The sequence below is a fragment of the Buteo buteo genome, chromosome 12 (assembly GCF_964188355.1).
Source record: "Buteo buteo chromosome 12, bButBut1.hap1.1, whole genome shotgun sequence".
Taxonomy (NCBI): Eukaryota; Metazoa; Chordata; class Aves; order Accipitriformes; family Accipitridae; genus Buteo; species Buteo buteo.
The window spans coordinates 21020096-21032933 of NC_134182.1; the positions used below are offsets into that span (position 1 = coordinate 21020096).

At 35.0% G+C, this 12838-nt stretch overlaps 1 protein-coding gene across 1 annotated transcript in view; it reads right to left on the bottom strand.

The window, feature by feature from the left end:
• The window catches only part of DNAH8 (dynein axonemal heavy chain 8), a 148147-nt gene that overhangs the window by 35592 nt on the left and 99717 nt on the right, over window positions 1-12838 (bottom strand). The window contains exons 64-71 of the mRNA XM_075042037.1: window positions 10523-10626; window positions 8670-8846; window positions 7152-7319; window positions 5766-5978; window positions 4279-4416; window positions 3813-3940; window positions 2521-2692; window positions 1543-1698 (exon numbers count right to left, since the gene is read on the bottom strand). Coding sequence (XP_074898138.1) covers window positions 1543-1698; window positions 2521-2692; window positions 3813-3940; window positions 4279-4416; window positions 5766-5978; window positions 7152-7319; window positions 8670-8846; window positions 10523-10626 — 1256 coding nt within the window. The remainder of the gene's footprint in view (window positions 1-1542; window positions 1699-2520; window positions 2693-3812; window positions 3941-4278; window positions 4417-5765; window positions 5979-7151; window positions 7320-8669; window positions 8847-10522; window positions 10627-12838) is intronic.

A 12838-nucleotide genomic window follows, 5' to 3' on the forward strand; every position in this document is an offset into this window, starting at 1 on the left:
TATGAAATAGGGCCATTCTACTGAAATGTCCTGGTGGACAAGTTCAGCATTAGCCAGCAATCTGCCTTTGCAGCAAAGGTCAACAGCATTCTGGGCTGCATTAGGAAAAACATTACCAGCAGATTGATGAAGACAATCCTTCCCCTCTGCTCCATACTGGAGACACATATCTGGAGTCCTCTGTCTAGTTCTGGGCTCCCCAGTATAAGAGAGACACTGAAGTGAGTCCAGCAAAGGACCACTAAGATTATTAAGGGATTGGAGCACTTGACATATGACGAAGGCTGAGAGAGCTGGTATTATTTAGCCTCAAGAAGGCTCACAAGGGTATTTACCTATGTATATAAATACCTAGTGGGTATGAATGAAGAACAGGGAGACAGACACCTCTTAGTGACACACAGTAACAGGACAAGATGTAATGGGCACAAATTGTAATATAGGTAATGCCATTTAAATGTAAGAAAAAAACGCAAAACTTTATTGTGAGGGTGGTTGAACACTAAAACAGGTTGCCCAGAGAGGTGCTGAAGTCTCCATCCTTGGAGGTATTCAAAACCCGACTGGACACAGTCCTGGGCAACCTGCTTTAGAAGATCCTGCTCTGAGCAGGGAGGCTGGACTAGATGATCTTCAGAGATCCCTTCCAACCTCAACTTTTCTGTGGTTCTGACAGTTTGCTTTATTAATGATAAAATGCTAAGCAAGAACTTCACATCCACTTTACTTCCAAGACTTAAAATCTTCAAAATCTAGAGATCCTAAACCCTTGAAAATTTATTGAGATTCAGGAGGACATATGAGATTTTGCAACATTCAGGTTAAGGGTTTTAAAATGCAGGCTCCTTTTCCCATGCTACTTCATTTGTGAAAAATTCATTTGTGATGCAGGCTACAGGTGACACGTGAACATCTTTGTATTATATTATGAGCAGACATTTAACCCTATTGCCTGAAGCTATAAAAGAGCTATTAAAACTGCAGTAACATTAGGATGCACAAATTTGTCTTGGATTTGGTTTTAACGGGTTGTCCTCAATTTGCTTTTATAGCAATAACTTCGTATATGAATTCCACCTCAGGTTCTAAATTCTGGACCGCATCAGTTCAAGTACTTTGCCTACATTTTCAAAGCTATAAGTTATCCTGCCTTTGTCTGTAATCTTACTAATAGTTGCCCAATTTATTCTAATTTAATAATTTCCTATTATACTCTTTTGTTATACTTTTCACCACTTTGCCCTCTGTATAGGGGATATACCAATATTGAACATGAGGCTATGTCCTTCTCTTTCATACTCCTTGCTAGATTTCATACCAGTATTTACTTAAAATACAATCTTTTCCAAGTCCTTGAATGGGATTTACAGCTCTGGTCAAGTTGCCTGCTGATGCCTCTACATCATTGTCAGTCTCCATACAAGTTAAGGTTATCTCAATGTGTATATGAGAGTTACACTGACTCAAATACAGACACACCCTAAAGCAATAATGTTTGAAGGAATATAATACAGCACATTATTCCTTTAAAACACTGTTCACCTGTAATTCATTATCCTGTTCTTTCTTTTTAATCCATGATTTTCCTTGAGTTTGTGGGTCTACCAAAAGCGGGTATCTAGTTGCCTTAGTGACAATGATACCATTCTGAATTGAGAGATCGTCTCCAGGCAGTCCTTGAAGATTCCACTCACTAATCTAAAGAAAGGGAAAAAAAAAAAAGTAGTTTGGAATAAAATCTCACTGGAATTAACCTTCAGTTACTATTGTTCTAAGAAATAATGGGGACATCAAGCCAAAGGGGATGCATATCTGAACCTGCTGAAAAATGATGAATGCAGATGGAAAAATATTTCCAGGAGTTTATTTTATGGATGTCTTTAACTATATAGACTGATAAAAAATATATTTATAAAGTGTAAGAAAGTCAAAAGGCAGCTTGACAGCCAAATTAAACATTGGGATCAATTAAGAAAAAAACAGGCTGAGAGAGCTTTGGGGGATTAATATTTACTGAAGGAAACTTGAAGATTCTGGCATTGTCCTCTGATTTCTCATACATTCACATTGAATGAAAAGACTTGATATGGTTTTTTTTAAATGTTCTCTTTGATATAAAATTTATTTTTGAAACCAAACCCAAATAATATTGACAGAACCAAAAGCTAACAACGAAACGCAGTGTTTTAGTAGATATGTGATCTATAGCTGTGGTGATGGGTTCTCAAAATAAGATACTTGAAAGTGCACTATCTTTCTTGAAAGTGGACTATCTTTCTGGCAATTGTCTAATTGTATATGTCACTTGTTTATAATATATAACTTGTTTATCTTTCTAAACATTGCTCAGTACTCAGATGGTTAGTAGATATTTCCAAGAACATTTGGAAACCACAGAACTATACTGCACAGCAATATTAGGGATTATAGTTCTGTTCTAAGCAAGCATAATGCTTGCTAACAGTCACAGAATATGTTAATTGAAATTAAAATGAAACCCACCAAGCATCAAGAACTTACTGTTGGCAGATCTACCAACATAGAAATCAGGTTCAGATTTTCAGAAAAGGGGATTTTATGGGCTCTCATCTCTGCTTCCCATAAATCTTTAATCAAAAGCTTCCTGAAATTTTGATTAAAAGGTCCACAGTATGAAAGAAAACCTGTGCAGAGCAGTACATCTCCCACAAGTCTAGAAAAGGAACAAAATAATAATCAAAAGGTGACGTACAATTTCAATTTATATTCTTTTAGACAACCAGCTTTTGAAACATAAGAAGATTTCTGTTCTGAGGACATTTTAAGGAGAGAACTGTTGCTCTTTGAGAACAACAAATAGTTTCTTTGTTTTTCCAAAATGTTTTTGTGGCAAAACTTGAGTAGTATCGTATGAAAACATTATCTTCACCCCTACAAAGTAATAAAGCCCTGATGACAACTATTCTTTCTTTCATAACTGAAGCAAGAATTTGGTTTATCTCTTAAAAATACATCTGCAAAGCAATATTTATCAAAAGCTACAAACTTAATTCTCTTGGAATGAGCAGACCTCACCAGAAATGCCCAATTTCCCCATAGGAAATTTATGGAAACAGAAGCATTCCACAGAAGCTGAGCCTAAACTTTCAGGCTCTTTACCTTTAGCAACCATTTTGACAGGTTTCCTGTTTTCTAGACAGCCAGGATCTACCTCTGGCTCCTAGGCTGCTCAACATTTTGTCATTTGGACAGCATCACAATAGGAACTCCCAAGTTTCCAAGTTTCTCAGAATAGGCCTACTGTCCCATGTGTTTCAACACACAGAGTATATGACAAGGGTTATTGTCTGGTCTCTAGGCCTCCTTTTATTCAAATATGCCGTAACTAGTATGAAAAGGGATGCTTCTTTTCCTATCCAGCATTAGGCTATGAAGTCTTCCTTTTTCCTTCTCAGTGTCAGCCTTAGATCATCCCTACCTCCCACCTATCTGAAAATTTCACTTCCCCAGTAACATTGGATCGAGGTGCAGTGCTAGGGTGACAGGAGAGGCAGCTGTACTACAGGCACATAACTGCACTAGAAAGAATCCCTTTGGAAATAAATTCCAAAATTGGAGGTATTGTTCTGAACTGAAATACAAGCCCTTAGCACTCAGGTATTCACTTATGGGAGGAAAATTCAAATTCCAGGATAGTTCACATAATTGTGTAACTATACTAAGATTTCCAGGAGGAAAATGAAGTACAACTATTACAGCTACTAAACAGCTTACTAGCTCTTCAGTTTTTACATGTATTTTGTTGGCATTTTTTTCCCTGATGAATTTGATACCTGTTAATCTGAGATTTACATTCTTTACTTTGCTGAGTCCACCTAACTTTCTCTTCACTCAGTCCATCTATAAGCACAGAGGCTGCTTGCATCTTTCTTCTGCATGTTTCTGCATCATTCAGTAAGTCCTAAAATTGAAAAAATGTCCTACATAATTTAATAGTAGAAAGCAAAAATTTAAAGTTATTTTATATATGTTTTCATCCTCTTATATTAATTATGACTATTTTATTTGTTTAAAACTCATTCTTGAGAACACTAAGTGTATCTATTGTCTAACATGTTCCTATTCACAGAAAGAAGGAAATATGAGAGAACATAGATTTAAATCTCTTATTTTTACACCTGAACCTCATCCATGTCATTCAAGGTAGCAGGCCCTAAACGCGTGTTTGTATCAAATCCCAATTACATAACAGTATTGTATGCAAGCATTTTTCATAATACTACAATCCTTCTATCTCACCATTTTCTCCGTCATCGCTGCATCAAACTTTGCCTGCACTTTATCCAGTTCAGCTTGCTTTTCACCTAATGCCTCCTGAGCCTTTGCTAATTCTGCATTAGCTATTTTCAGGCGGCCCTCCTGTTTTGCCAAGTTAGCCTGCAAAGAGAAGAAATATTAAAACAATAATCACGCAAGATTTGAATATACTTCAATGAATTATTTTAAGCCTGCTAAGCTGGTAATCATGAGACAATAATACATCGAAATACATTTTATATTAATATTTATAGAAATATTAAAAATATTGTCTGAAAACTGTGTCACATATATACTGCAGATAGTATTTTTTTGTTACATAACAATGTAGTACTCAAGGTTCCTACTACGTATTGTTAACTCTATTTCTTTTTTAAAAATTTACATTTAAAGAAGCTGGTTAAGGAAGTAAGGTTTCTGATCTGTACATACTGATTAGCCTAGAGGAACAATCAATCTTCTTGCTTGATTATATGCTTTATTATTTCTTTTTTATTGGTACATTCTGTAGTGATCAACAATCATAACAACAGGAGACTGGTCCTTTATCAGCTAACAATATAGCTTTTACCCACTAGAAAACCATGGTCCTAAACCAGTGAATCTTCCCATTGCCCCTAAACTGATATTAATGCAGAACACAGGAAATTCATTAAATAACTTCTTTTAATCATCCACCTGCATTACTTTTACTTTTGTAAATAACATTACTACCAGTGGCAAAAAGTATGAAAAGATGTGGAATCACCATTCAAATGCTTTCCCCTTCTACTACTTTTTTTTTTTTTTTTGTAAACTGTGTTACATGTAGGGTTTAAATACTTGGTTTAGAATCCAAAAAGCAAGAAGCACTGCCTTTGAGTTTCTGTATGGTTTTTACTGCTGATAAAGTTGGTTTTATTCAGATGTTCACAAACATCAAAAAGAACACCCACACTAATGTAAAAATGACTCCTAAAAATGTTTTACTGAGTTTGGCTGCCACTATTGCAACATAACTCCTTTATTGATGTGAGCCCTGAATCTCTTCAGAATGCCCATATTTGCGCAAGATATCAGCCCTTTACTCCCTCTAAGTTATCGTATGAAAGCAAAGAAGGTAAAATAGCTGCAAACCTCTGTTTGCAGGACTCTTCAGAAAAGCAATGAAGATCCTGGTATAACTTTTTAAAAACAATTATAAAGTAATTATAACATAATAAAAACAAAGACTGAAAACACCTTTCACTGTACACAGTAAACCAGAGCACATAAATTTAATCTAGGCTAATTTTTTGTTCTGTGTTCTGTCTAGAATCAAGAAAAGGATATGGGGTTTTTCTGCTCTTATCATCCTTAGCCACTACAGTCTACAGGCAATTATGTCTGAATAAAGTTATCTAAATATATTTTTTAAATCCCAATACTATTAAAGTAAATGAAATTAAATTACATGGAAAACAAACACAAAGCAAGAGATGATGTATTACCTTAAGAGGTAAGACTTCTCTGTTAACAGCATAAAATATTGACATGGCTTGTGTCCAAGACAGGAGTCCTGCCACATTACCACACACCTTTTTACCATACTCCAGTGTATAGTCTTCCATGTTAAAGTAAGGCTGGAGTAATTCTACTGTCTCTTCATTGATTGAATCCTTAGGAAACTGCTGTAGACTCTGCAAGAATGGGCCACTCATAAGCTGCAAAAAACAACACAGGATATTTATAAGCTATTTACACCTTTTACATTCAAAAGCTCGTTCATAGATGAGTATGTTAAAAAAGTGTTCCTAAAATTCTTCTGTAAAAAGAGATAATTCATATAGTTAAAAAGTGTGCTAGTCAGTTGCAACTCCTCCCACATGCCTTCAATTATTTTAGTTTTAAGCGGTTACACTCCAGTAACTAGGCTTGACAGTTATTGATGTACTTTCCATCTTCCATATTCCTGTGCTGCCATTTAAAGAGCATTTAAGAAGCAGCATTTCATAAAAAAATTTGAAGTTAAAGCCTCAGACATATATTTGTAACTTATCTAAAGAATGCAAAAAAAATGCTCATGCATTTGTGAAATGTGATCAAAATTCTTCTGGAAAGGGAAATAATTGGGTTTAACTTTTTTCCAATAAATGTTTAACATGTTAAAGGCAACTTATAGAATAACTGCTTATCCTATTTCATTATGTCAATGAAAAATAAGAAGTTTTGAAGATTTCTTAATTGCTGGAAAAGCTTAAATAAAAAGCATGTATTTTTCTTCATTTGCATGAAGGCAATAATATTGGCAAATTAATACACTAATAGAGGTAGGACAGAAATTAAAGAATGGCAGCAGAAGACATGGAAATAAAAGAATATCCTGAGAGAAGATCGAAGTCCAGAAGGAAGAGATGGCTGTCTGACCAAGGAATTTGGGCCAGGAATATTGAAATGCAGAATGGGAAAAGCTACTATCTGTTAGTCAAATAATCTTTCAAACAATCAAGGAGCCTGGGAGGATCAGAAAAGACTGTTTAAATGTGAACCTACAAGTTCCCAAAGAGAAAGAGGGGTTTTCCAGAACACCCTTATCTCATGTATGGTTAGCGTGATTGGTATGATTTATTTATTTATTTATTTATTTATTTGCCACCAGGTCATATGCCAGGAACAGGACAAGGAAAATCTAAAGCTCCTACTGCAAAAGTCTGTAAGCAATTCACCTACTACTTGCTACCAAATAAACTCCATTTATATACTATACTTACCTTAAAACCATGTGTTTGCCTTTTTACAAAATTCTGTCCTGTTTTGAGTAAAAAGCATCATGAATTCTCTGATATGCACTTGCTATTTCTGATATTCAAGAAACACCGTTTGAAAACTCTACTTACTTTTAATGATTCTCCCCACGATGGCTTGCAGCAAGGCTTTTCTGGATCCATGGTAACTGGATCTACTTGCTTTTGGAATAGTAGAAGACAACAGTCCATGATTCTCATAATTAGGTGAGGAGGTTTTGCAAGTTTTCTAACAGTAGCAATATCCACTGGTTTGATGGTCTATTTGAAGAAAAATGTAACAGAATCCTGCATCAATACCATTATTCTATTTTCCCATTCAGTATCTTGATTTTAATGTTTGTTTGTCATACTTTTCTCTGAGGGAATTTTGTACTAAATACATACAAAGAAAGCAAGTAACTGGGATTACTTTAATAAATTCCATAGTTCATGAAACTTCAATAATCTTAATGAATATATATTAGACAAGAATATTTTTCCAATGCTAAAGATATCACTCAAAAATCAAATTTATATACATGGAACAGCAGCATTAACTTAACTTGTCAGTCTAAGTGACTGAAGTGTATTGTAAAATTGCACAGGACTTAATTAAAAGCAGTTTCCTTGGTAAAATAGTAATTTAGATTTTTAAGGGTTAAGTGTCACCATTTATTCTGAGATGGATTTGGTTATTTTTGTTGGCTTTTAAGTTATTATAGATATGAGATACCACTTTTTTACTTTGTTTTCCAGTAATATCACTGACACTTTGCTTTCTTCAATAATGAATACAAAAATAATAAGTGATTGCAAACTTCAAAACTAACATATTGTGTCTACAAAATACATGCATGCAACTACCTGTCTAGAAGAAGTACAGACACATTATAGAAACCACAGGATAATGTATGAGTCCACACATTTTATAAGTGATTTTTGTGACCATTTTTTGAAGTTTCGTTTATCTCATTATCTAAATGTCAGTGTAAGAGCAAACAATGCTCCTTTTCTGGCTTTTTCCACTCCATATTTTTTGTCACATAAATTCTGGTAACTGGAACAGAAGGCCTTAAAAATATAATACATCATTGTTTCTGATTCCAGAGTTCTTTACTTTTTAATTGTTCAGAGTAGAATAATGAAATTAAGTAGCACAGCAATGCCTTCAAATTTCTTAACCCTGATTCTGATCACCCTGAATCCCCTTGGTTTCCTGTTTCTCTCCAATTTAAACATTTTTTTGGTGAAGGAAAAGACAGACTTTTATTTGTCTTAAAAGAAAGACACAACTAGCTAAGTATGAAGAAAAAACATTCTTTCAGCACAAGTATTCTCTTGAATTCAGAATACATATGCCTTTAGAATACCTGATAATTTTTGGAAAGATTTGCACCTTCATGATCATCAAGTATTAGGGTGGAAGAACAAATACTATAAAAAAATCTCTATGTGTTTAAGGCAAAAAGTGAGCTCCATAAATATTCATCCAAGACATGACCACTAATTGTGAACAGCTGGTGATAGCAGTCAAAATCAAGTGACAACTGCATGTTGGTGGCTCTAGCCTTTCTCTCACAGGTGACTCAAATAGTGCTAAACTAATCAAAATGTAAGAATTTTATTCACATTCAGTGCAGCTTCTGCTTCTTCTAATGCTGGTTTAGCTGCCTCCAGTTTAGTCTCTGCTTTCACTTTTTCTAAATCGATTTCATCTACAATTTTTTGTGCTTTATCTTTCACACCTTGGACTTCATTTTTTACTTTAGCTGCAGCTTCGGCACTTTCTGTGACTTCTGCTAGTACCTGGAATTGGTAATAAATATGTAAAATGTATAAATCAAAATGATGGAACTAGTGATTAAGTCATCAGACACAAAAGAAAACAGATATGTAAAGCAATTATACAGAAAATATAAAGCTAACCCTAACTATATATGGCATTATATAACTATGGAATAAAAAATTAATACAATTTGCAGAATCCCCACAAAGAAATATCATATGAGGACTTGGACAGTAAAAATTGAATTATTTTTATAATGGATAGAAGACCTTTTTTTTTTATCCTATGATGGATTTATATCCTATTTGAATCTATGCGTTTTCAATACAATAAGTATTTGCTTTTTTTCCATTACAATTCTGCAGATAAAAATAAAAATAGTGTAGCTAATATAACTAATGGAACATGGCAAACCATTTGCACCAATGGTCAGCCTCTCTTTTACTCCTCTAGTCTAAGACTCACACTTAATTAGTCTATTCAAAGAACAGCCCCATGTGAATTCGCTGAATGAAGTTATCCATTTGTGTCTGGTTCCTCAGTACGTGTATTTTTAATTCTCTTGTGCATGTGTGACATCCAATTGGTGTCAGAATGTTTTTTGACCAGTATCAGGTATACGGTCAAGACTGGCACTCTGTAAGCATTTACAAGAACATAAACAATGCTCTCAAAAACTGAGAGAAAAAAAAAAAGACAAATAAAATCCCCAAATCTCTCGTTTGCTTTTTTTTTCCCCCAAATCCAATTCTGATTTCTATAGGGCTCAGCACTAATGGAAAGAAAGAAATATACAGAATATGAGCAATATTACATGTAGTTTAAATAAGTGTCTGTTCTTTTATTATTTGTCCATACATCTTCCACTTCTGATGACTCATAAGTAGTGCCCTATTGAAAAAGTTGACAACTAAGAGGCTATGTGAATGCTTGCCAGAGAGCTATTTCAAAATGTATATCAAATATAAATATTGAACAAAGTGAACTCTATCAGCCTATCTGTCATACTCCTGAAATGTGAGAAGTGTAATTTCATCCCTTTCTGCCATAATTCTCTCTCTTATGAGATTAAAGGCCTTTAAGAATGCAGGCAGTCACTGGCCAAAACTTTGCTCTCCAGTGCATATTAAATATGCACCATAATAGCATTATGGTATCTTCCAGAAAACAATGCCTATATTAAGACATTCCCTAACATATCTTTCCAGACAGTCATTTTGGAAACTAGATTTCTACCAGACCACCAATCTCATGAACACATGGACACCTTGTTAATGTAAAAGACAAAATACGAAACTGAACTGCGATGAACTTTTTTCTAAGCAATTTTGAAATAGTAACGTCACGTTATCATGTTAACTTATCTGCAAATAAGTGCACATATAAACCCAAGTTTAATAAACGTCAATCAAACCATGAAACAAAAAATGAAACCTGATGCTTATAGGAGTGGGTAGGGATTGCGAGGAGAACAAGGAAGGCACTCAACCTCCATTGCAGTCTTAAAGCGCTTCACTTTCAGAAGCAAATGCTGAATCAAGATGCTACAGAGAGAGGAGCGAAACCTCATTTTAGACCATGATGCACATTTTTTGGCTTGTACAAATTATGAGAAGATTCTGCAACGGCACTTTACCCCACTATATATTCTGGTGCTATCCACTGCCTTTTACTATTTAAACACTCAAGTACTTACTTTATCTGCCTTAATAGATGCTAAAGCCAGTTCCTTCTCCTTAATGGCCAACTCCTGAGAGAGTTTAGCAACTGATTCACTGGCCTCCATCAGCTTAGACAAACCTATTAAGTAAAAGAAAAAATTCAGAAAAATGAAAACTATTTTTTCCTAGTTAGGTAATACAATCTAGGTCTAGATCCCAAATGTCTTGTACCTTGTGTTCTCATTTAAATTTGCGTAAAGGAGAGAAAGTGGGTGTAAACAGTCATACTATCATGATTGTGCCTACTATTCACTTTTCATGGATATAAATAATTTCACAAGGTGCAAAATTATTATAAACAAGTTTGATTCTTCAAAAAAGAAATCCATACTTCTTAGTTTTAGTTTGTTATAGCTGTGAACAGTACCTAAAGGTGTATAGGTGGGATATTACCTACAATAATATATATCTGTACTTTCACTATATAAACTTAAAAGAAAAAGGGGGGGTATGTCAAGGATATGTTGTATCATAAAGCCACAGGACAATCAGAAAATCAGACTGATACTACATTTGTATCATTGCATGAGGAGATTACATAAATATTAGGATCCATAACTGCCTTCCAATAGGGAGCTGTTTCTTAAGAAGTGAGAAGTGGAGTCACCAAAAGTGGGCCCAAAAGTCACAGCAAGATTACGACCTCCAGCTCCTGCATATTGAGTTTACCCTCTCTTGTCCCTGGTGACAGAGAGTGCAGAAAAACACATAGAAGCATCTGTGCTCACCTGGCTTAGGGCCAGTCCCATCATAGCTCTTATATGTGCTGAAGCAACCATCCATAGAGGTCATTCAGCGTTACACTAACAGTTGCCCAGAGAGAGATGAGTTTTCTCCCTCTATAATTATTATATATTCAGTCTTTCCCACATATTCATGCATTCTTTTTTTCCTCTCCTCTCTTGCTCATAGATTTGAGCACATATTTTTGGCTATTCCTGAGCTCCACATTGCATGCTGAAGCCTCTCTTGCCTCTCCTCTCTTCATCGCTGAATCTTAAAACTTGCCTGGAAGCATTCCCATTATCTCCCTCTCTACCTAAGGGCTAGAGTCAGAGCACACTTGCAAGTTATACATTTGATGTGTGATGTTTCTCTGTGATGTCTCTCCACTTTTCTGTTACCACATTTCACACAGACAAGCATTCTCTCCTAGTACATTTCTTGTTCTGACACAGCTGCCTCATGATCAGGCTACTGCCATTCTAGAGACTCTTCATTATTCCTCACTAAAAGACAGGTTGTTTTGCCACTCTCAACAATGAAGTTCAAAGGTATATTCACTGAAATATGTTGACTGGGAGACAAGAAAGATGTTTTAGAATGTTTCCTCTTCCCAGACGTACACCACTTCCTAAAATACTCTGAGGGATAGAGGTACTTACACATTAACATTCCACCCCCACCTCCCACTCCTCTGACAGCAATTTCCAAAATGGTTGTTATTTCACTTCACTGTTAAAAAAAGGTTCTGCAAGAGAAGCTATGAAAGGGGAAGTGATACCCTTTGCTGCATTAGCTTTCCCTGCTACAATCCTAGAGTGAGAAAAAAGAAAGATGGACAAAGAATGGGAATACACAGAACAAGAAGAACCAAAGAGTTTCTGTTATAAACAAGAAACCTTTATAGCTTCTTCAGGTCCCCTATATACTTCCAATCACAAGAAACATTACAACAGTACCATGCCAGCAGATAATTTTTTTTTTTTAGTGCTTGTAGTCATAAATGAATGCCTGATTTAGGCATTAGAAACAGGAGTAGTATTTTTCAGAGGGATATTTATAATTCCATGTAAGACCCTTACTGATACCAGCTACAACTTTTCTAAAGCAAGTTAAAAAGGCACCATATATTTTGATCCTATAGAGAGAATTGAGGTAAACTTTATCTCTTGTCAATGTATTTTTTAACTTGTCTGAATGATGACTGCAGAAAAGTACAGAATATAGAAAAATTATAAAAATCTTTATTAAGATACTAAGCCACAGTAGTCTTAGCACCTTGAGGATGTAATTTCTGTCACTTTTAATTAGCAGAAGATCTAGCAATAAGTTGCTCAAAGGGATGACATGCCCAATTTGTCAAAGCTAAACTGAGGTCTTCTTGTAGAACCACAGTTCTATATGAAAAGACATTATCTACACGTGATGCTCTACCAAGCACTCCCCAGATGGATTCTGAGAGAAGACATATGACGTTAAGCATTCAGAAATAATTGTAATTGTCACTGGACCTCAGTTTTTACCTCATCTGTCTTACAATTTTTTTCACCCAAAGTGACAAAACAGAA